The 25990-nt window shown below is 34.4% G+C and overlaps 1 protein-coding gene across 2 annotated transcripts in view; it reads right to left on the bottom strand.

The window, feature by feature from the left end:
• Window positions 1–2107: 2107 nt before the first annotated feature.
• LOC145686457 (uncharacterized) overlaps window positions 2108–25990 on the bottom strand; it is a 114569-nt gene continuing 90686 nt past the window's right edge. For both annotated transcript variants that reach the window (XM_081759773.1, XM_081759774.1), the window contains exons 11-12: window positions 19918–20237; window positions 2108–2681 (exon numbers count right to left, since the gene is read on the bottom strand). In XM_081759773.1, coding sequence (XP_081615899.1) covers window positions 2362–2681; window positions 19918–20237 — 640 coding nt within the window. In that variant the 3' untranslated portion in view covers window positions 2108–2361. The remainder of the gene's footprint in view (window positions 2682–19917; window positions 20238–25990) is intronic.

Raw genomic sequence — 25990 nt, 5'->3', positions numbered from 1 at the left:
ATAAATAGGTTAAGCATCAAATTATTCAGTTGCTGTGTTTCTTCCAGGAATACGTTCTGTAGGTTCTTCGAAGTTCACCAATTCCCCTCTTCCCCCGATCATAATGTAATAAAAATTGCGATTACACTCACTCTTGAGAAGGATACTTGTACTTTAGGAATTAGTGAAGCCACCTTATACTTTGATTTTCCCCTTTCCTATGTAGAAAATTTTCTGGAAGATTGCCTGTTCAAGTGCATGCAGAGAGTGTTTTAGGTACATGTCTCAGCTGAAACAAGAGCAACGCCAAAAATTTTGAAAGGAGGTATCTGGAGAAAATTGCATGTTTTTTCATAGTTTACTGAAGTTACTCGTTTTTATTTTTTAAATATGTGTCTTTCGCCATCTTGGGAATATTTATATTCATGTTTGTGTCTGGAATGGTGGGGTGCACCATCACAAAACCGTTTCGAAGAATTCTTATATATATATATCGATAAGTTAATTCTTCGACTTCCAAGGGCGTCGACATTCTATTTAATAAGTTCCATAGTAATATCCTAATAAAGAATGTGAAATTCCTATGTCCGTGAATTTTCTTGCTCCCCTCCCCTGACAAATCTGAAATGACGCTAGTGATTCAGTAAAGAGATATGAAATATTGAATATACGCAAAATAATCAAAATGTTCAACAAGTTTGGCCGCACTATCTTTCCAATCGTAATTCATATGATCGAACTAATATTTTGTACTGGAAGCGCAATGCTTTACCTTCAAAATAAAACCTTATTTTTAGTTGTGTGTATATTCAGTTCAGGACTCCATAAAACAATTTAAAAAAAGAAAAAGAAAAAAACAAAAAACGGATGTTTTTAACAAAAAAAAAAAAAAAATGACGCCATTACAACTTTGGGAGGGGGCTTGTCTAAGCCCAGAGTAGGAGGTGGGAGGTAATATTCTACGTCTGAACTTATTTTGGTCTAACTAATAACTATGCAAATTTTAATCCAATTCCATGACCATGATGAAACCATCATCTGATGATTCTCCATGGAATAACCCACTATACTTACCGGAAATTGGTAATTATTTGCATCGAGTAATAAACTTCGATCACAAAGATCTTTGTAGATTTCACAGTTTTAATATACGGTAGCACTGAGACGCTCTTATCTTGAGAATATTGTCCACAATTACCAAATGACAGATTTCACTTTTACAGACTGCTTCTTTCGGAGGAGGCGTTACGGCAATGCGGTGAGTTATCTTGATAGGTTAGCTTCGAAAGGAGGAAGTTGCACCAATACACGAATCAAGAAATTCATACTCATAACCAACGGCAAATACAAGGTGGATCACTTCTTGTCTATTAGATCGGGTGCTGCGTGAGTTCCGTAGTCATATCAACTGATACTTTATATAAAACCAGGGTAATAAACAGCCATTTAGGAACACACAATATTTACAATATCGTGTACCTAGGACAGAGAGCTTTCGACTGAAACAAAATTATCTATTTACAGTTCGAAGGATCAACAATCTGTACACTGTCTTCTGTATTTCTTAGAAAATAACGATGTATATATATTGTTGATAAAAGCCAGTGCTGGTGAAGATCACAGAAAGCCATAGATTCAAACCTTCAGGTTCACACAAGCAATTATCCGCACAAGTTCAATAATATTATATTCTGGAAATATAAATATGGTCTCGAAACTTCGTGGGGAGTTCGGACTAACTGGAACCCCACGATATGCACCTCTGTAATAAATCCATGGTACAAAGTACAAACGTGCTGCGTCAAAATTCTGAAAGGTACATGGATGGCCAGGTAGTATTTAGTTAGGTACGATGTGATCTGTGTATCGTTTTATTTTAGTATACATTTCATTGTTTGAAGTCAGTAGTTTTCCTATTTTCTCATGGTGCTGAGTCAACCAGAAATTTTGAACCAGTACCCGCGCCCTGGAACCATGGGTACCAACCCTTTGGTTTCACGAAAGCATACATTCATGTAATATATTAAATCTTTCCCTCTCTGTCTCTATTTCTCCTTAGAAACACAATCACTCCGAATACGAGCAGAACATGATATAAATACACTTTTACTGAATAATATTTCACAAATTAAAATTCTTGTACTTATTTTTATTTACTTCAGATAAAAAAATATTATTTTCAAATACTTATCGATGGCTTTGATCATATTACAATTATACAATTCGTTCTGACATTTTAATGATTAGAACATATTTAAGAAAGACATAAAAGATTATCACAGCTGAATCCCAAACTATAGAAGATTCAGTATTTCGTCACAAATGTTTGAATATTGTCTCTGTTTCTGTTGTAGGAATCAGCCTAACATACAACACTAAACTCTAATATATTTCCCAAGAAGGATCATACAGAACAAATTCTTGATAACTTGAATCACTCGATTCAGAATCACTCCAATCATCATTCGACTCTGTTTGCTCCTCACTCATTTCTTCCATTGGAAATTCCTTCTCAAAAGTTTCAATATCAACAAATGGAGGAGTATATGAACAATGTTCCTTGTATAGAATATATTGATTCACAGGTTCAGGCAATTTAAAATTTCTTACAACTTCTTTCAGAGATACTTTTTTTGTCACTTTCTTCTTCATCCATCGTCTAATTTCTATTCTGCATAACTGCTGCAAGCTGCTGGGTTCACCTGTTAACGACACAAAACGTAAATTAAATAAAAATAACATGCAGATACATTGAATTATAGATTAGTTACAAAATGGGATTTTGTTGTAAATGTTCGATCATTATTTCAAGGTTTTTTAAAATTTCCTTAATACTTTTCTGAACAGCGTTTTCCTTATTATTACAAAATATTATAGTCGATCCATAGGGACCAAAAATTAAACTACTTATATCTGCTGCAAGCATGTTACATTCGCCTATTTAAGAATCCGGAACTTTTAAGTAGAATCCAAATATATCACAGTATTCTTATGGAATGGAAACTATTTTTGTCACATGAAAGAAGAAAAATATCTTGAGAGTTTTGTTTCCTATTAATAAAACCGCACCTTAGAATATCACATTACCTAAACGCAAGGAGTTCGAGTTTCAACTTTATTGAAGATTCTCAGTTAATAACCCTATTTTCCACATCTTCGCACAAAACAAATAATGAAAATGTTGATATTCACGTCAAACACATTATGCATGGATATTTATGGACCATCTACCTTCCTTGAGAAATCCCTCACAATTGGTAATTTCAGGGACCTTTTCAGCATATGTAGCCGTTAACGCGCCTTATTTTATTTACATCCAGAGGCTGATAAGTTTCCATATATATATACAAAATCTAAAGGGAACAGTTCAGGACAGGCACAGCATAGGAATGTGAAAGTTGCATCACAAAGTAGTAGTGCATGATGTATCTGCTATAGGCTAACGACGTGGAAAATCTTCCTTTCTATTGAAGGAAGCATTTTATCTCCCACTTAGCGTGATTAAGGCAAGTAAATGATGATGAAGAATTAATAGAATGAGAATGTGGGAGAAAACGGGAATACTCACGGACACGATGTTGTCTATCACGAACACTTGATCGGGGATCAAACCAGGGACCCCACGCACCAGAGGTAAGTGCTCTACCACTGAGCCACCGTAATCCCCACGCAAAATCCTGCGAAAATCGACACATATAATGTGCTAATCACTACGAAATCCATGGAGCTCCCTCATGGCTATACCGCTCAAATCCCACATTAAGCCCACGTCTCGCTCCCGAAGGGACACTAAACTGCAATCCAACCAACTACAAAATACATATAACACGACTGAGGATTGAAGAAAGAATTTTAAATACTGCTATCTTTCCAAGCGCTTACGTATTATATCAGTGACGTGCAGTCCACCCAACCAAATCAAGCACAAATTGGGCATCGCTTGACTAAATGAAAATAAATAATTTTCATTTCTTATTTTTATCCTTATAAGAACGATTATAAATCCATGCTTAAACTTTGTTTGTTTATTTAATAATTAAATCTTCAAACAACTCTAAATCTTATTTTGTATCACACGTTAGGCGAGAATGCGCATCTCTACACTGCACAGCCTACATGAATCACTCCCTCTCTCAGGAGCTAGGCAATACTCCACTGTGAAAAACCGTGACCACCGATATACATAAACCGGACTGCTCTCTATCAAGGCTGGATGGATCATTGTCATGACAACTCGACGTCGGTATAGCTTCTAAAAAATGAGAGAAGCCTCAAGCACGAAGCGCGAACTATACTGTAACTATTTCGCTAGTCTGTAACCAAGTTCTAAGTCGTCTTACTGGGCTGTATGCTTTGGCCGCTTCTGGTGGCCCTACCCTTCTGGTGTATGCTTTGGCCGCCTGTTTTTTCTCTCTCTCTGTTCTTCTCGTGTACTGTGTAAGTGCAGCAAAAGGTTTGAACATACTCGATGATATTATAACCGATTTGTTAGAAAAACTGTTTTCCGAATAATATTCCAAGAGAAAAACAATCTAAAAAAAATTCTGCATTGCCAAATTTAATTCAGCAACAGAACATCACTTGTCATGTTCAGAATACATGAGAATTATTCTTGTCATTAAGAAACATGAAATTGGCTTATTAGAAGTGTTAAGTCTAACATACTACTTCGCTGGAATTGTTTGTTGCTTCACTATGACAGAAACTTCATTTTTACAACTAGAGAGTAATCAAGTTAACTAAAGCAATATGTGGTCAATATATTTCATATCTTCGTATTTCTATTACATTCGCAACTTTAGGAACTGCGCACATTAAAACTGAATGAACTAGGTGACCAAACCAATAAAATGACACAACATTAGCCTATATAATAAAAAGGTAAAACGAAATGGAGACATTTTGAGAACGCTTATAAACACCGTTTCTCTACTTACAAAACTGGAACTTACACTCAAGAGGGACGATGAATCGAAAATGTCCAACAACCGCGATAATTATTTAGATCATTAGACTACACTGTCAAGTATGACTCTCTTCTAAAGAAATCATTTGGAGACTTCCACAGTATTCAAAGGTGTTACTAGTGCACTTAAAAAAATTAACAAGTAATTAGAAAAATCCTTTTTACCATATTAGCTAATAGGACAACTGACGTCTCGAAAAAATTACACTTTTATTTTGTTTATCAATATACGATTAAAGTAATGGTGCTAAAAAAATGTATGCTTTTAAAATGTGAGGACAAAATAACGACATCACTTTCTAATCTTATATTAAGTATATTGAAGAATTTTCAAATTGCGGAAAAAAAAAAAAACCTGCATAGGGTGAAGTAATTGGCTCTTCATTACATGGTGCCACAAGCTCTCTTTGTTCACTGCTATAGATGCTGTTTAAAAATTTAACACTGCTCCAAAGTGCTTGAAGTGTTTCTGAATGTATTATCTTTTTTGCTACCCTTAGTGGGTTTACAAATTTTTCTTCAAATCGGCAAAGCGCGCACAATTTTTGGATGAATTTCTAGGTCGACGTTTACCACAAATCTGCCCAATACGATGGAATTACTCGTCACGATTTGTCAATACCGTTAACGAAAAAAAAAGTCAGATCTGCCTCGTTTTCCATACTATGTTGAAGCATCAGTCAGAAATGGAATATCTGTTATTCAAGAACATTTATCAAATTTAGAAAACTTTAAATTTTCCTTTCTTATTGCAACTTATTCTCGATTCTTGATAAATTTTCTCGATCTGATGTTTCACATAGTCTCCTTAGTGCTATATCTTCATCAGATATTGCTTTTTCAAGGTTCCTACTGATCTGGAGAAATCTATTTCCCTGACTTCTCCCTAACCTTTCGCAGGGAATTTTCTCACTTTCATGACAGGTGTCGGATGACGTTGACATATAAATAAGGAATAAGTAACTGTAAATATATATGAGAACAGTACACATAGCATATTTTTATATAAATATGTTTATTTCTCTAGAAAGAATAATGCGATTCTTGTGAAACTTAGAGGGCTTATTAAGTATAAATCAAACTAACATACAATACAATTTTGTGTTTATACACCTAAGGGTACCCGAGCTACAGGTATATATATATATATATAAAAAAAAAAAAGAAATTTGAGGGGAAATTTCCCGAAAATCCCTCTGTCACGGGGAAACTGAGGGTGATGGAGAAAAACTGATTGCAGATTCGAATTCTACGTGAAAAGTTCTATTAGAGTCAGGTATTTTCATTTCTGTGCCAAAATCTTGTTGACTAATGTTATTATTATCAAATAAAAATAATGAAGAAAAAAAACTTGAGTACATTGCTGCTTGGGTGATTTGTTGGGTCACCGCACGTCTCTGCATTCCATACACAATTTCAAAATAACGATATTCTTCGTATTTCACATTTCTCAAGTTTATATAGCAGAATAGTGTGATTAAGTAGCTGCGTCTAAAAACATTGTAATCATTTTTCCTGTTATTATCTACAAAGTTTCATTTGCAGCCTCGATTTCGAAATAGCTAGTATCACTGTATTTTAAAAACGCAGTATTAGGAACACTTGAACTGATATTAGCTGCCAAGAAAGGGACTTTTTCCTATTATTCAGTGTTTTATAATCACAATTTCCGTTCGATAGATTGCACGTCTTCGATTGTATGTTAAAAAACACAATCTAGACCAAAATCCAAATGCATTAGAACAACATGCGAAAAAAATCATCGTAAATGTCCTCTCTACACATTTTCTACACAGTAAAATTGTTTGCTTTAAAACAAAACAAAACAAACAAACAAAAAAATAGTGCAAAGCATGTCTGAGTGACGATTAACGCATCCAACAAGATCCTTAAGATTTTTCCGATTGTAGTATGCTATTTTGATTCTGAGGAAAGCATCCGAACTAAAGTTCTGGAGCACTCCTCGCTAGTCTAGTGGCTAACATATGTGCCTTTGTACACGTGGTCCCGATTCGTTTCCCACTGGCAGAGCACAAACATTTTATTTGATAATCCGTCCCCTTTAGCCTAAAGAATACAAGTTACTAAGATAAATAAAAATGCCAAACTAAAACACATAAATAGTGAAACACAATCGCGCGCTTAATAGATAATAATAAAGCGTATATACTCATTCTCAGGCTGTTTTTTATTCATTTGGGATTTCCCTTAATAATGTCTTTATTAGTTTGTATTAACCATTAGGTTCGCATATTTAGGTGTTTAAAAAAATATTTTCCGGCAACAAATACTATCGCAAATACATCACATTAAATCATTAGTTTAACGTTCCACAAGCGAGATGGTAATTATATCGAGTTAATGATGTAGTATCATATAGAATGCGAGTAGAAGAAGAAACGCGAGAACCCTCATAAAATCTACCCATTTGGTGTTTATTCGACACAAACTCCATATCGCGTACCCACGGTCTGAACGCAGAAACTTTGGCGCCAGAAGTGAACGCTCTATCGATTACGCCACAGAATTTGTGCTTTATTTTAGTATCAACATGCGTAAATATTTCAAACTCACATAACATCTAAAACACTATCGATCCCTTGGATCAGTTCTCTTCATTCAATGTAACACATAAAAATGAACAGTCAACATGGAATAACCTGTTTGCTTCCCTAGTTCCAAAATCCAAGGATTTTAGCGAAAAACAAGATGTAGAACATATGAAGATTCCATTTACATTTTTTTTTTTCCACAGGAAAGATACGAAGATGTCAACATTAAAACAAGAACTGAACACAATGAAATTTCCTTACTTCGACAGTGCACTGGAAACAAACGATTATTATTTTACGATAATTTGAATCGCGAATTCTAACCGTTCCGTTTTCAATTCCTTCATTTCACTGCAAATTGCTAAATAGAGAAATCCAGTCTTTGTTACGTATTTTTGGAGAGGGGTGTAAGTGGACATTTCCATGCCACTTACTTGATTTATATTAATAATGACTTTTTTTTTTAATTTGTACTTTTTGATAAATATATATATACAAACGTATAAATATTAGGTTTATTCCCAGGCCTGGGTGTTTAATATATATTAAGTGTAAATATGAAGCTAATAATTTATTTCATATATATATGTATATTAGTCTGAATATTGTATGCAAACTGTATAATTATTTTTCTTAAGTATTTCAGCTCATATAGTTAACAATGAATCTTTTAGTTTTAAAGATAGATAGAAACACTGGTCCATTAGAAGCTATAGTTTTAGTCCACATGTGTTGCAGAGAAACGGAAAAATATAGGAGGGGAGGTAGTTAGCGTCCTTCCTTTTTTTCAAAGTTAACGATCTTTTCTTTCTTTTGACTAGGGAACTTTTCGTATTTAGATTCTGCAACGTGTTTCCCGATTCGTATATAAGCGATCCCTGTTCTCTTGGTCAGGGTTGTTCTTTCAGAAACCATTGGATCACATGGCTACATAAGGCCTTCGGTCCTGGGTGGACGTGGATCAACCACTTTTGTTTTTAAGTCAACTTCGAGGACTTTTTTTTTTTTTTTTTGTCAGGGCTATGCAGTAAAAAGACTTGCTGGTTAGGTGGTCTTGCGTACGGCCAAGTAGGGAGATAGGATACATAGTTTAATAATTTAAAATGTTAACTTTTTCTTAAGATATTTTCGATTTTCTTAAGTTTGTTCCCCTGCTAGGAATTATGTTTTAATAGTTAGGTGAGATTTTATTAAGGTGATGGTTTGTTAAACCTGTTGGTTAGGTCTTATGAAGGATATTCCCGAACTCAAACGGTTTTGGGTTAGATCCATTTTATGGGTGAGAATTTATTTCTCAGACCTTGCATAGTTTTACTTGTTGTATATTTTGTTTTCCTGACTTAACCTGTGATAGGGATTGGCCCTTGTAAAAGGGTCAAGTTTTCTGGTCTCATTAGTGAGAGACCGATGGATAGGGCACGGCCTACTTTAAGGGCCATTTTCTTGTCTCATAATGAGAGACTGTTTTTTACCTTACCCTCACCTTTATCCTCATAAAGATTTTAGCTAGGCATCCCGAACACAGTTTTTCTTGTATACGAGGATTCTGTGTAGCTAGGACAAGCTTTTCTTCAAGTGAGAGAATTGCTTTTAAATTTAAGGCTAAGATGAGCTGTTGCATCAGTGAGGACAGCAATAAGCTTATGCCGCAGGACCCTCAACATTTAAAGGACTTTTAGAGGACTAAAGAATTTACATTAGGTATGTACTGGCTCGGAGCGAGGGCCTATACTGATAGAAACACTTCAGAGTTTGCAGTGAAGACTCTGGGGGAATAACTCTGCGTGTGCGATTACTAAAAACTTCTTATTAGTTTATCTATCTTGGAAATAAAAGGATCATCAAATTAATGGTGTTTTGTCTTTAAAATAAAAAAGTCCCTGAATCCGGGAACAAGAATCTCCAGTTAAAACATACCCCTAGATATTGAATAATATTACATACGTATTAATATACTTTTTTATGTGTAGTATATTTATATATAGTGAGTCGTGCCTTAAGGAAAGGGCCGAATCGATAAGTAGGCCAGGTAGTTTCATAAGGAAAGAAGAATTGAAGATTAATTAGATAAGTTGAGGAAAGATATACTACATATTTTGTGGGCTCTTTGCCGGGATTTTTTAAGTCAAAATACCATATCCTTTTTATGAAATTAAGATCAGGAAGAAAAACCGACATGGCCGGACAGATAGATATAAGGGCGTTGAAAGAAGCTCTGGAGATACAAGGAGAAGCAGATATTGAAGTAGAACAAATTCTACAGTTAATTAGGAGTATGAGTCAGAATAACGAGAGAAATAATGATAGAGTAGAAACAAACAGTCAAAACGGGGAAAGCTCAGTTAGCACATGCTCTTGTAAGAAAATAGTGGACGAAGTAAAAATACAATTGCCACATTTTTCCGGATCAACGACCGACAATCCATTTTTATTTATAGAATCCTTAAGGGATTATTCAAAGAGAAGAGACATCTCTTTGGAAGATATTTTAGATAAGATAGTTCCCAATCTACTAGACGGGGATAGTAAGCAATGGTTCAATTTTAAAGCTCCATTTTTGAATTTCTCCGAGTTCCAGAATAGCTTTCTACAAGAATACTATAGCTTCAATTATGAACTCGAAATTGAATCAGAAATTGCGCAGAGAGTGCAATTGCCTTCGGAATCCATGGCAAAATTTGTGAGAAGTATGGCAGTTCTATACAGTAGACTTCGAACCCCACCGTCAGAAGAGGAGCAAGTAAATAGGATTATTAGTAAGTCACATCCTAAATTTAAAATTTACATGCACGAAAGAAAATTCAGCACGCTTAAAGAATTGGAAGCGTATGCTGTAAAGATCCAATCTATTTTATTAGAAGAAGTAAATTACGCAAAGTTGCATAAAAATGGGAGCGTAGGAAAGGACTTAGCAATTGTTTCTAATAACGCACAGGATCTTAGTAAAGTACCTGAAATTAAAGCTGAGGCTTTAGATCCGGCATTATTTAAACGTAACTTAAGGGAACAAATTAGTGAAAAAACTGTAAAGAAAGATCAGTTACGTTGCCATTTTTGCAATGCTTTAGGGCATTTTAAGAATCAGTGTAGGAAATTCAAGAAATTATCCGAGAAGAAAGGCGATCAGATTGCTGCTGCAACCGTTAGAAGAGTAGCAAATAACAAGAAATGCTCTCCGTATGCATACGCTTTCTTCTATCGTAGATCAACAGACATTTTCTTCGACAGCGGGAGTGAAATCTCATTTACGAGCTCTGAAATTGCTAAACAATGGATAGAAAATGGAGCTAAAATGAAGGAAATAAACGAAGAAATTCTTCTGGCAACCGGAAGTACTATTTCTAAACAAATAGTTTTTCCTCGTTTTTGTTTGAAGAAGAGAGTTTTTTCTTTTCCATTCTATATTTTGGATTCTCCCTCCATCCCCACTGTTTTAGGAGCTAATTTCTTAGAGCATGCTGGAATTCAGCTTCATTTGAGCAAATCTGGGTGGAAGTTTGACCAAGAAAAGCACCTCACCAGATTTATAATTCCCGAGAAGAAACAGAAAACTACAGAGGCCACTTACGAGCGAAAGAAACCAGCTGTCAATAGGAAAAATGAACAAAGAGGGGAAGGTGATCCTCCGAGTTCTCAAGGGACACGTGCCCCCCATAAACAGGAAGGGAGGGACACAGAAAGAAGTTTCGCATGCGAGGAGGCTAAGAAGAGTGAAAAAAGAAGGCGGAGAACTTTTTTATGGTCAGCTGTTGGCGGGGGATCCAACAAGCATGGGAAAGGCCACCCTTAATTAAGGCAAGTATTTTTGGAAAAGACTATTTACTCTTTATGGACAGTGGGAGCTCCTATTCTTTCATTTCCGGACAAGTTGCCGAAGAATTTGAGAAGCAAGGTTGTAAAGTTAAAAGGGACATAATGTACTTGTCTCTGGCAGAAGGTTCCACTTCAGTAAATAAAAGCGTTACTGTAGAAGTCAATTTCTATGGGAAGTGTGTAAAACAGAAATTCTTTGTCCTTCCTTATCTAACGAAGCCTATTTTATGTGGGAGAGATTTTCTTTATAAGAATAAAATAGTATTATCATTTGGTTTATTCGGTTGGAGAATAGAAGACTATATGTCTCCTGTTTATGCTTTTGATGCTTATATAAATGAAAAGTCGAAGATTTCTGAGAGTCTGTTTTTAGGAGAAAATAAAGAAGTTTTGATAGACCAAATGTTGAGTAAAGTCAACATAGACTCTAGTGTAAAAGAGAGGTTAAAGAATATTCTGTTCACACATAAGGAAGCATTTTCAACTAAGCCTGGTTTAACCCATTTACTAGAACATGAAATCAGAGTTGCCAACCCCCGCCCATTTATTCTCGGGTTAGACCCCTTTCAACCGAAAAGAAAAAAATAATGGAGAAGCTTCTAGACGAAATGGAATCAGATAATTTGATAGAAAAGTGCCATTCCGATTTTGTAGGCGCCCCCATTTTGCATAAAAAGCGTGATAATTCGTATAAATTAATTTTGGACTCGCGCCAGGTGAACGCTATGACGATTAAGGAATCATGTTCTTTACCTAGTTTAACTGAATCACTAGCGCACTTGGGAGGAAAGAATTGGTTCGTCATCTTGGACGCTAAATTTGCTTATGCGCAAATAAAAATTCACCAAGACAGTCGAAAGTATACGGCCTTTAATACGCATAAAGGTATATACCGATACAGAGTCGGGTGTTATGGATTAAAAAATATGCCTTTTTCGCTAGTAAAATTAATGCAGATGGTACTAGGAGAACTATATTTCACAAAGGTAATCGCTTATTATGATGATTTCCTATTAGGCAGCGAAACACAGGAAGAATTACTTGAAATTCTTAATGAATTTTTAAGTAGAATGAAGTCCGCCGGACTTACTTTAAATCCAGAGAAAGCTGTTCTGTTTTCTCAAGAGATAGAGTTCTTAGGCTTCCGTATACGACCTGGTGTGGTCACCTGCACGGAAGAAAAGATTCGAATGGCAAATCAATTCACTAGGCCGAAGAATGTTAAGGGACTTCAGGCTTTAATAGGCTATTTTAACTTTTTTCATTTTCGAATTAAAAACATAGCCGAAATTATTGCCCCAATGACTCAGTTACTCAGAAAAAACACTGTTTTTAAATGGGAGAGTATACATGATCAGGCTTTGGACAGATTGAAGAAAGCATTATCGGAAGACCCCGAACTTCTGCTACCAAAACTAAATGAACCTTTCTTTATATACATTGACGGATCAAAAATAGCGAGTGGCTACACTCTTTGTCAGAAAGATGATAAAGGAAGATTAGGAGTGGTTGCCTACGGGTCTAGGCGATTAAATAGAGCTCAAGAAAAGTATTGTTCTGCATATCTAGAATTGCTTGCCATCGTTACGTCCATTGAAAAATTTGAAGTTTATTTAGTACATGCGCCCGTAGTGCATGTTTATACAGACAACAGAGCTGCTATAAGTTTATTAAAGGCTACTAATATCCCCCCGATGGTCTGTCGTTGGGCTACACGCATCATGAGATTTAATGTAGTTTTACATTATAGACCAGGAAAGATACAGCATGTAGATTTATTATCTAGGATTGAAAATAATCACACAGAGGGACCGGAATTCATTGGTTCTGAAGAAGCTGAAGAGAACTTACCTTTGGGAGGAGACGATCCTGGTTATTTAAAGATACAATTAGAAGATGGTGCACTTGTTGATTTTAACGAGGTAAAAAGATCGGAAGTTCTGTTGACAGATATAATAGATAGTAAATCTGTTAAAATAGAAAAGCAAAAAATGAAACTTGAAAAGCAGAAGGAAAATATAGAGAATTTTACTACGACACCAGTCTCTGATAGAGATAAGAAAACGTTTTTTCGGGAATTACCTTTTTGTCTTCTTGCCGAAGAAGAAGAAGAAGAGAAAAAAGAAGAAACTTCAAATGGGATTCTAATTAAGTTGACAGATTTTGAAAGGATAATAGAATATCAAGAGAAAGATGTTTTTCTGAATAAATTAATCCGCTTCAAAAGAAACTAAAAGAAAAGGGAGAGAGAAAGAAAATGTTAGGCTATTCAGTTTTATCTTCGTTTTTTCTTGTTTTTGACATTTCTTTTTTTTCTTTTTTTTTAAAGTGAGACCTTTAGCTTAGTTTGCTCTTAAGATCTCTACCAAGCAAGTCGGAAGCTGCATAGTCTCTGCGAATTTTGAAGGTTGATCCAATCTGTTTCAATGGAATTCAAAGTTCCTAGTTCGAAACGCTCCGTGTATGCGGCTGTTAGACCGCATCCAGAGAATCCGTTATCACTGCAGTTGTTATTCAATATTGATTCCTATAGGAATAACAAAAGAAGACAGAAACGTTTAGGGGATCAGATAGAGGAACCAGCCCACAAGAAACAGCAGTTACCAATCCCTGAGTTAACACTAGAACAAGTACGAGACATCGAGAAAATTAGGAAGGATTCCTCTGCATATAATTTAAACAGGCCATCCTGTTCCAAGGACAGAGACACCGACAATGAAGATTATATAGACCTGATCACTGATGGTGAATGCCTCGACTTAGAGTCTCTTCCTCGTACTCCGAGAAAAGACATTGAATGTGAAGGAGCACCTGTAAGAAAAGAAGATGTAAAGAGGAAACTAGAATTTTAAATATTCTACAGAGTGCAACTGTGTTTTGTGATTAAAAACAGTGACTAAGTGATTAAATATTGGAACGTTTGTGTGTAATTAATTTTGAGTGTAAAGTTTTTTTTTATTCTTTTATGTTGTTCAAAGACGGTCCGAGACAGTAAAACTTTGAAATAGATAAGTATATCTATCTATCTATCTATCTATCTATATATATATATATATATATATATCGTTTTTGTGTGTTAATTATTTTATTAAGTGCTAGTGTATTGCTGTGACAGTGAAATAGACTGGAAGAGACACTGAACTTTAAAACAATTTGCACAAGCAAGTAATTTCATATTCTTATTTTTCTTTTCATTTTTTTTCTTTTTTTTTTTATATAGCTGGGGTATATGTAAGTGGACATTTCCATGCCACTTACTTGATTTATATTAATAATGACTTTTTTTTTTAATTTGTACTTTTTGATAAATATATATATACAAACGTATAAATATTAGGTTTATTCCCAGGCCTGGGTGTTTAATATATATTAAGTGTAAATATGAAGCTAATAATTTATTTCATATATATATGTATATTAGTCTGAATATTGTATGCAAACTGTATAATTATTTTTCTTAAGTATTTCAGCTCATATAGTTAACAATGAATCTTTTAGTTTTAAAGATAGATAGAAACACTGGTCCATTAGAAGCTATAGTTTTAGTCCACATGTGTTGCAGAGAAACGGAAAAATATAGGAGGGGAGGTAGTTAGCGTCCTTCCTTTTTTTCAAAGTTAACGATCTTTTCTTTCTTTTGACTAGGGAACTTTTAGTATTTAGATTCTGCAACGTGTTTCCCGATTCGTATATAAGCGATCCCTGTTCTCTTGGTCAGGGTTGTTCTTTCAGAAACCATTGGATCACATGGCTACATAAGGCCTTCGGTCCTGGGTGGACGTGGATCAACCACTTTTGTTTTTAAGTCAACTTCGAGGACTTTTTTTTTTTTTTTTTTTTTTTTTGTCAGGGCTATGCAGTAAAAAGACTTGCTGGTTAGGTGGTCTTGCGTACGGCCAAGTAGGGAGATAGGATACATAGTTTAATAATTTAAAATGTTAACTTTTTCTTAAGATATTTTCGATTTTCTTAAGTTTGTTCCTCTGCTAGGAATTATGTTTTAATAGTTAGGTGAGATTTTATTAAGGTGATGGTTTGTTAAACCTGTTGGTTAGGTCTTATGAAGGATATTCCCGAACTCAAACGGTTTTGGGTTAGATCCATTTTATGGGTGAGAATTTATTTCTCAGACCTTGCATAGTTTTACTTGTTGTATATTTTGTTTTCCTGACTTAACCTGTGATAGGGATTGGCCCTTGTAAAAGGGTCAAGTTTTCTGGTCTCATTAGTGAGAGACCGATGGATAGGGCACGGCCTACTTTAAGGGCCATTTTCTTGTCTCATAATGAGAGACTGTTTTTTACCTTACCCTCACCTTTATCCTCATAAAGATTTTAGCTAGGCACCCCGAACACAGTTTTTCTTGTATACGAGGATTCTGTGTAGCTAGGACAAGCTTTTCTTCAAGTGAGAGAATTGCTTTTAAATTTAAGGCTAAGATGAGCTGTTGCATCAGTGAGGACAGCAATAAGCTTATGCCGCAGGACCCTCAACATTTAAAGGACTTTTAGAGGACTAAAGAATTTACATTAGGTATGTACTGGCTCGGAGCGAGGGCCTATACTGATAGAAACACTTCAGAGTTTGCAGTGAAGACTCTGGGGGAATAACTCTGCGTGTGCGATTACTAAAAACTTCTTATTAGTTTATCTATCTTGGAAATAAAAGGATCATCAAATTAATGGTGTTTTGTCTTTAAAATAAAAAAGTCCCTGAATCCGGGAACAAGAATCTCCAGTTAAAACATACCCCTAGATATTGAATAATATTACATACGTATTAATATACTTTTTTATGTGTAGTATATTTATATATAGTGAGTCGTGCCTTAAGGAAAGGGCCGAATCGATAAGTAGGCCAGGTAGTTTCATAAGGAAAGAAGAATTGAAGATTAATTAGATAAGTTGAGGAAAGATATACTACAGGGGTCTGGCAAAGTGTCCTCGTGGGGACACATCCTCCAACTCTCAGAACAGTTTTTGTACGCCCCTTCAAAATGTGTATTAAAGTTATAAAATACTCCTTACACATCTTGTCTGAAAGAATCTTGTTTTATAAAACTTAGAACATCTAATATTTCGTATTGGCATCGAAAAAGCATACAAAAATTTGGCTCAAAAAATGATGAATGCATCATTTTTAATATCAGAATAATACGAGAGAATGAAAAAATGAGAACAAATATTTCTTTTAACTTATGAGACGCATCATCATTTACCAATCGTTACAAATATATAAATATTGATAGAGAATGGCTGAATATGTACCTACAAATGTGTAACAATTAATAAATATTGCATCATAAGAACAAAGTGAAAAATATACTTTGGTATTTGTAGACATATCTCATGTTTAGAGATCCAGAATCCAATCAAATTAGTCCGGCTATCCACTGAGTATTAATTCAAGGTATACGATGATGTACAATTTTATCAGCAATTTTCATAAACTCACAAGAACTTCCGAAATGAACCACTTTGCGAATTAAAATACATTATAATGAACACACAGAAGCTCGAATACGAGTAAACGTATTCCAAAATCTTGTTGTGTGATAAGTTAGCTTCGCTTAATGCAGAATAGGAAACTGATAAAATCAGCACTAGTTGGAACGAAAAAGGAAAAAAGGTTGGAATTATGCGTGCGTCGAAAATTTATTTACCATTGAATCGTTGATTCAACTGTAATTCATGGATGATACACCAATATGGCATCCCATGCACAAGCGGAAAGCAAAAGATAATGCACACAGCTGCAGGACGAAAGTTCATTGCACATCGTTAGTGGAAAACACAGGTAAGTTACTATGTTTGAAGTTGCCAAATAAAAAATAGCACTCAGCCACATCTGAAATAGTCTTAAAATTTTCATTTTTAAATTCTCATTCTTTTCAAACCAAAATTTCCTAACTCCTAGTAGAATTACCAGAGTTCTCAAATCCCTTGACATTTCCCAGTTTTTCAAGTTTGGTCTAAGGTTTTCTCTAATGGAAAACATAGATCCATTGCAAGATGGCACCATATGCCTAGGTAACTTTAATATTAATTAGAGATATTTTCTAAATCAAGCTTAACAAAAACGAAAGTTATGCAACAGTAGTTCCTGACTTTCACTCCTTTCACTCTGATGAAATGCCTAAACTAATGGCAGATATCCCCTTGATACCAGTACCAAAATCTAACGTATGAAAAATATGCTACTGTTTATTGATTTATTAGTTGATTTAATGTCATTTGGTTGTATCTTTAGATTAAAGGATACTACAAATAACTACCTAAATAATTGGTGACAATTAATGAAATGAGAATGTGAGAAGGGAAACCAAAGTATCTTTAGAAAACTAAAACATATGATGTTTGTCTCTTTGGAAAGATAACAAATCCATGAAGCCACTATAGATAAGCATTCTACACTATGCCTAAATCTGAGATTACTCGCTCCGCACAGTGACAGCCAGAAAATCGAATTTGGACTGATTGAACTTGGCCATTGTGATAGCTGGGTTCGGGTATATACGAAGTTGACTGAAGCAATAAGAGTTGTGTGAGATGTGGCACTGAAACTTAATTGTAAATAAAAGTTTCGCAAATTAGTATTTTAACTTATGATTTATTTAAATGCTCTCTTATCAGAGAAGGAAAAATTTAGAGTAATATATGATATCATATCATCTTGCCTGGCTCTGCTACAACGGAACATGTTCTAAATTCACCTCTGGCTCTAACGTTTTGCTTATATTTTAAAAACTAATACTTCATTGACAACTCTACAGAAGTTATAATTTATTTTTCACTGATAATTTATCTTAGTCGGGTAAGTAAACTATTTACTTTCTAAAATGCTGTTACAAAGTTACACCTTTACTCCGTAGATTTTATTGTTAGATATATTGGCATTATAAATATTCGAACAAAGAAAAGCTAAATACTAGTTAATACTAATACTAATATAAATATTCGTATTTAAAATAGATGAGAAGCATTGTAGAAGCTAGCAAAAATTTTTTGTTTTATAATTTTAACGTTACAATGTTTGTTTCATTTGGAAGTTTAACGCCCATTTTAACATTTGAAAATATATAACACGTATATACAGCTCGTCCTAAGATGTGAACTATATATACTTGCACCGAAGATCGAATTCAGATGTTCCGTGACTAAGATGAGAAGGTTAACTCTTTAGCCACGAAATGTTTCGTCAATGCTGAGAGATTTGAATTTTAACAAATCAAATTTGTAGATATATTTCAGTACAATATCTTCGCTTTGAATATTAAAGAACTTCAGAGTAGATAATATTTCCATTGGAACAAAGTGAAATTTACCTAAAATATTCTACTCCGCCATCATTTTTCATGCTTGATGTGATGGTCACCAGTATCACCATTGCAGACACCGCAGTTTCCATTGCAGCAAACTTCGCTGCAGCTGCTCCAAAAGTATAATCTCCCACTCCTACTTGTAGGCTTTCCAGAGGACATTTACAGTGCGAACCCGACGTTAACTAGTATTTAGACTCTTCACATGAACATCCTCGAATGGAGTAACATGGACACCACGCAGCTGCCATGCGTCGGCACAAACCTAGTGATGTTTTGATCGTGTGACTTGACGGTCTTTCCTGGCGTCGTTCCAAACGTTGGTTGTTGTCACAATACAACAATTGTATTTGGTCTAGTAAACTGAAATAGGACACATTCTTGGAGATCAGAAACATTGATTTTGACGTTTTTCTTCGACTCGAGCTTTCCTCTGTAGCAAAAGCCCGTAACAAATATAAAAACTTTCGAGAAACTTCTTTTGCATTGATGCACAAAGTTAATCAATCTTATTCGTGAATGCTTCTGTAGGTTATATTCCAAGCTCTTTCCTTAATCACTTTGGTTCTATGATCCATGATTACTCCGTTGTCAATTCAAATTTCCAGTTGTCACCAGCTACGTGGCATTCATACAGCCTTCTCTCGTTGTTCTTTCGTTCCACGATAAATCATTGTGTTAGCACATGCACGGACAGTTTGTGCGATCAATTTATGATGGACTATACGATTCAATGCTGATTAGACCACATGTAATCGTTTGGCCATAACATCCTGTGGTAATGGATTCTCATTGGTCGCCATATCCCGGATCCTCTTTAGCACAAATCTTGTGAGTTTCACTGACGCCCACTTTCGATGTGATTTCATTAGTGATATGAGTTGTGGAAAAGACTGCTGTGCATAACGTTTAATTATAACACTAACAGTGTACCATCCTACCACAAAGTCTGACAGTTTCATTATGCGTGAAATCCTAAAGTTTGCATGGAAAAGAGCCATAACGTTCCATTCCCAAAAATGATCTTTTTCGGCTACACTTTACCCACTACAATACTTTCGCTCGGCTACGTAAGAGCTGAGAGACTAAAATACGTATGAATACTGTTGAAGCCAGGTTTGACAGGTGTTGTAGTCTGAAAATTGTTTCGATGAAAACTGATAAGCCTCTGTAGATTCAATATTTGATACTTGGATGATGTTAACTGTAACTAACTTCTAATTTAGTATACAACCACATATAATAATTAAAGCAAGGTTTAACTCATATTTTAAGAATAAAAACCATACCTAGTACTGCATGAATATCCTTCCATGTGGACTTCCGAATACACAAATATCTTTCTAGTTCTTCGATGTAACTGTGAACACCAACTGCTCCAAACTGTAGAAGAAATTTCAAACAATTTCCCAACTGCTCAATCAGATAACCACGTATGTTATATCCATTGACTTCCTTTTCAGAAACATTACATCTTTGCCAAGTACTGCAGCACCACTTGATGACATCAATATGAGAATATTTAGTATGTTGAAGATATAACTTTAAAAGCTGAGGATTGACGAATATTGTATGAAGGAAAACATCAGGACACGGAAGCTTATTATTTCTGAAATAAAGTACACATAAATAATAGATTTTACATATATACATACATATGTAACGTCTAGACAAATAACCAAATACACCCAGCCACCGAATGCACTATATCATATTTTATGGACCTGGTAATTATATCCATTATTTATATATACATATGTGGTTAGTTTTTAGATTGTTATATTAACACTTGGGGATTCGAGTGATATTCGTGTAAAGGTATACAACCGTTGACATAGAATTGTGAAAATTTATACACTAACAACTTAAGTATTTGCTTGGTTCTGCACAGCTTGTAATAAAAAAAAAAAAAAAAAAAAAAAAAAAGAAAAATGTAAGGTATCCTTTTCAAAATTAACATCACGGTAAATTAATAAATCAACCTTTCTTCTATATCTTCCGATTTTCATTATTTTGCTTAAATGTTATATATTTTTTTTATTATTTTGGTCGAAAATCGTCAGACTTGATAGTGAAAATAGTAGGACTGCGAAAAATACCGAATCCGGTATCGGTATTTTTGAATACCGTAATTTTGGTAACACTTATACCGAAATATCGATATATCGAATATGCCTAATCATCCGAAATATAGAAATATCGATCAATATGGAAAGATTTTTACGATTATTTTCTACATTTTCTCTCTTGTTAAAGCAGAAACCTAATCTTTTTCTTTCTCACTTTACATACAAGTATATTATAGGCGTATTTTATCTTTTCTGTATATTATTGTCTTTCTGCTAAATAGAAATATATTTTATTAAAGTCCGAATCGTGTTTTTTTTCTTTTTTCTTTTATTTTTCGAATAAATTTACGTATTTTTAACACACGTTTGATGTTGCAAAAAAGTAGACACTAGAATTTCTTCTGCTACATTACGGTTTATATTTCTTACATAAAAAATGAAATGAAAAGCGATGTTAAACGAATTTTTCCATTTAAAAAGGAATAACATTTTCAAGACATAACTAATATTTGACAGACTGATTTAATTATTCTTCCCAGACTTTCATCTTTACTCAAATATATGTAGTACTAGCAATTTCTAGTTACATTTATTTTGTCATCGTTGTTGTGTATTTTAATCTACTGGCCTTGTCTTCTTTCAGTATTTTCAGTTTTTCATTATTTGATAATATCGTTTGATTTTTTGATTTTCGGGTAACGTTTGATATATCTTGTTTGGTTGGTTGTATTGGTGTTTAACGTTCCTTTTAGCATCACGGTTTTATGAAACGTTTAACTCTAGTTTAACGTAGGATCCAAACCACACGGGCTCCTACCGGGAATGAACCCGAATCTTCCGCGCATAAGGCGCGTAGGCTAACTACAGAGCGTCTAGAGTTCTTATAAAGGGATGTAATGGGGATTATACCCACAACCAGGAGCACCTCACCTTAAATTTACGAAAGAAGGAGTATATTACGGGAGGGGGGGGGGGGTATGCTTTGAGCGCTAATGATGTATATAGGACGAACCATTTATCTTGATACGCCCTTGTAACTTTTGAACTAACAAATACAAAACGGTGAAACTGTATCACGCAAATATCGGTAACAATACAACTACATTAACAATGTTGCTAATCCAACATAAAGTTGCATTTTTTTCTTCAAATGGCACCACGTTATGTTACTACATATTTCAAATCTACATATTAAACGAAAACTTAATGATAGCATACTTTTTATGAAGTGTTGTAAACTAAGGACATGCAGTATAGCAAACATTGAAAAAGAATCTAATTTCGGAGGCTTCCACATTAGTAATAATAGAAGCGAGACCGACAGGACAACGCATATCTAAAGTACCTTAGCGTCGAATACTAGTCATCATATGATGTGTTTCGAACAAGTAGAAATAAAGCTATAAAGAATTAAAAATTTGACTTTCTACAAAAGACTATTTCGAAAATGTGGTTAGATAATGATGGTTTTGGGTATACATGAAGATCATCAATCCGTTTACGGCATCTCAAATTGTTCCGGAAATACGAACAAAATGGTAAAAAAGTTATATTGCTTAAAATGGCGTGTTTATGGAAACTTTTAGAAACACTTTTTGATTTTCTTTACTTCTAACATTCCAACAATAATTTCTGGCAGGTAATTACAAGTTTTCGGATTTATGTAATTTGAGCAGTGTTGTATACTTTTCCAGTGTTTACCATATCTCCAGAACGGTTTTAGATATCAAATTGCTGTAAACAGCCCTACGATCTTCACATCAATTGGAAACCAGTTCTGTGATTGGATGAGGTACTTATCTAAGTAGTTTTTCGAGATAAAGTCTTTTGAAAGAAGTCATATTTTCAACTTTCAATCCCTTGTACCTTTCCTTCTATTCATTCGAAATTCAGTATATCATGATCATAGAACTATACACTAAAATACTTCAGATGTGGATTGACCCGTCCGTCTCATTTGCGTTATTACTGCTGTATACGTCACCAAAATCTAAATGTTTGTGATAATGTAGCGTCCTTAGTTTGCAACACAAAATAACAAATCAGACATTGGAAGTCTTCGTTTGATATGAAGATTTGAAATATGCAATAAACTGACGTAGTGCCATGTGAAATATATCTATATCTATCTATCTATCTATCTATATATCTATATCTATCTATCTATCTATCTATATATCTATATCTATCTATCTATCTATCTATCTATCTATCTATCTATATATATATATATATATATATATATATATAAACTTTATGTTGGGTTGGAACACTGTTAACCGTGTGGTATCGCAGGCTTTGAAAACAATGTTCCTCTTCCAACGTTTACATTATATAAAATTTCAGTGTTTTATATTTATTAGTTTAAAAGTTACAACAGCGTATCGTGATAAATGATTCACCTTGTGTATATATACGGAGTGACCGAACTTCTGGAGATCGCGGATTACGTATAAATACGCGTTTTCATTCAAAATTTAATCGGTTATTCGTCATACTTGTACGCAATTAGTAATCTTCAGTTATTCCTTGGATTTCACAGATCGTACTTTTGTCAATAGACAATGTGCAAACGCTCCTTACTGTTCTATTGGCGTCTGTCTGAAAGTGATGTGCATGTTGTTTTACGGCAAAAATGACGAGAAAATGTCTGTCTGATGATGTCATATGCCTCAATTTGCAAGGAGAATTTAGCAAAAGTGTCGATGAACTTTTTGATAAAGATGCATTTTACGTGCTTCTAATGGTTTTGGTCAAATAGTACTACACAACAAAACTACCAGCAACAAACTATTCCTTTTGAATTCATGAACATTGTGAGGCACTGGTTATATATATAATGGAGAGGTTCCAAGCGGAAAACTTCCAAGATCTGTAATTACTAGGCTCATACCAAGAAAATACTTTTTACATAAAATTCCACCACGAAGTCGCACTTTGTAAAGAAATCCTGCTTCGATTTTTTTTTCATTCACGGGAAGTCTTCACATTATAAATTGATACATTATAGTGGAGTGAAGACGTTGAAAATCCAATGTTTAAAAAATTATTATAAGCAAATACAGTTTGTAAAATATAACGCACGTACTTCCTTTATGTACACTATATGTTTTTATTTTTTATTTATTTATCTATTTATTTTTTGTGAATTTTATGCAATACATAATGCACTTTACAATATTGCCTTATTCTTGGAATGTAAAATATAATACAAAAAAAAAAAAAGAGGGAAACTTCAATCTTTTCAGAAAATTTTTAATCTGTTTTTTTTAAGTATATAAAAAAAGAAAAAAAATGAAATGAAATCTTTGAGTTTTACGTCCCACGCTTATGCCAGTTTGGCTAAAGGAGACGGTGATGATGAGTAATGAATGAAATGGTGGAATGAAGAAAGTGGGAGGAAACGGGAGAACCCCGAGAAAACCCACGCACACGGTGTTTGTCCAACACAAAGTTCACTTGGCGGGGCCTGGGATCGAACCCGGGACCCCAAGCACCAGAGGTGAACGCTCTACTATATATATATATATATATATATATATATATATATATATATATATAAATATATATATATATATATATATATAAAGGACTAACATTCTTGGGAAGGCCTGTGCCTGATCCCAGCACTAAAAGTGTTAAGACGGCAAAATAATGGGGCATTATTATCAACGTGATATGTTCGTTACAATCGAATTTTTGAGCGTAAATATTCTGTAAACTTCATAATTAACAAAACCTGCTTTGTGAACTGATTTTTTATTTTAAAAAAGGGGTAGTGACATGTGTCGTCGATATAAAAAAAGATAATGGTATATAATATACTACATGTGTGCAAACAATTGAGTTTATACCTACAATATTTTAGGATTCGATTCCCGGCGGGAGCTCATGTGGTTCGGATTCCACGTTAATCAGTAGGTCCACGTCTCATATAGCCTCGCTGCTGAACGGGACGCTAAACTAAAATCAACTCAACTCAATATTTTAGGAGGGAAAAATATTAAAAATAGGGAGTTACTTTCCGCCCACCCAGTAGTCTTGTCTTGATACCATCTTCAATTTACCAAGTTTTGAGGAATATTAAAATGTTTCAAAGCTTCAGATTAATTCCTGACTGATTCAAATTCAGACCAACAGACATTTAGATCGTAAATGTTAACATACGGAGCATGCATAGAGGACACAATTGGCAGGAAGTGGAAGTGGTACCACATTATTTTCGAGGCGTGAAACATAAACGTTTATCGGTACTGTAAAATGTTTTTAGAGATTATACAGTGATTTGATTATTGTTACACTCTTGTTGGAAAAAGAATATATATATATATATATATATATATATATATATATATATATATATATATATATATATATATATATATATATATATATATACAATGAACTCGAAAAAAAAGTAGGTGCCAATATCTTGATCGACAAGAAAAACTGAAGGAAAGTTCCATATGTTGTACGACGAACTGATTCATATTCGTTTGTTGAAGTCCAGCGTTCCTTTTCAGCACTGAGGCTACATGAGACATGCACCTACAGTTTAAGGTGAAATCCGAGCCACCATAAAGCTAATGGATGAGATAACAAATTACTGTCTAAAATGTCAGACGTAACGGTGACAGGAACTGGGATGCTGAATGCTAGCTACTAAACTCAACTAAAAACCGCCTCGCTGACCTTATCCTTCATGGACTGAAACACCAGGGAGTTCCTTTCCTAAAGATAAGCAATAAATTACTCTTAGAAATTATACCACTGATGGTTTTTAGTTAAGTGATGTGTGGTTACCACATTAACCGACAAAGCTATTTCTTCCACTTTCAATAGGAAAGTTGAAAGTATTTATTTTAAATAGCTCTTCAACTGTCTCAAAATAATGAATCAAAACACAACAATTCCCATCGATATTCGAGCCCGGAACCACGTGTTAAAGGTAAGTTTACTAACCTTAAAATACTAAATCTGTACTTTTTCAGATATATAAACTAGGGTGGGCCGAAAAAAAAAACTTTTTTTTTTTTTTTTTTTTTTTTTAATTTCGATTGGCCGGGTTGCGGAAAAGTTGCCTCGTGTCAATGGTAGTCAACACACAAAATTTGGATTTTTTTGGTCATCCCCTTCCTTTGCCTCATGGGACTTGAATATTTTATAATTGCAGCCATGCAACCCGCACGACATTACGAAGAAAATTGTGCTGCACAGCTATAACTTTTGGTTCTTTTTCACACCGAAGCATTCTGAGGCCGAATATAAAACACAAGATAAAAGTGAGATGCAA

Source organism: Thermobia domestica, chromosome 5 (genome assembly GCF_964235325.1).
Source record: "Thermobia domestica chromosome 5, izTheDome1.hap1.1, whole genome shotgun sequence".
In the NCBI taxonomy this organism is placed as follows: Eukaryota; Metazoa; Arthropoda; class Insecta; order Zygentoma; family Lepismatidae; genus Thermobia; species Thermobia domestica.
This window is presented reverse-complemented; position numbering and strand designations above follow the sequence as displayed.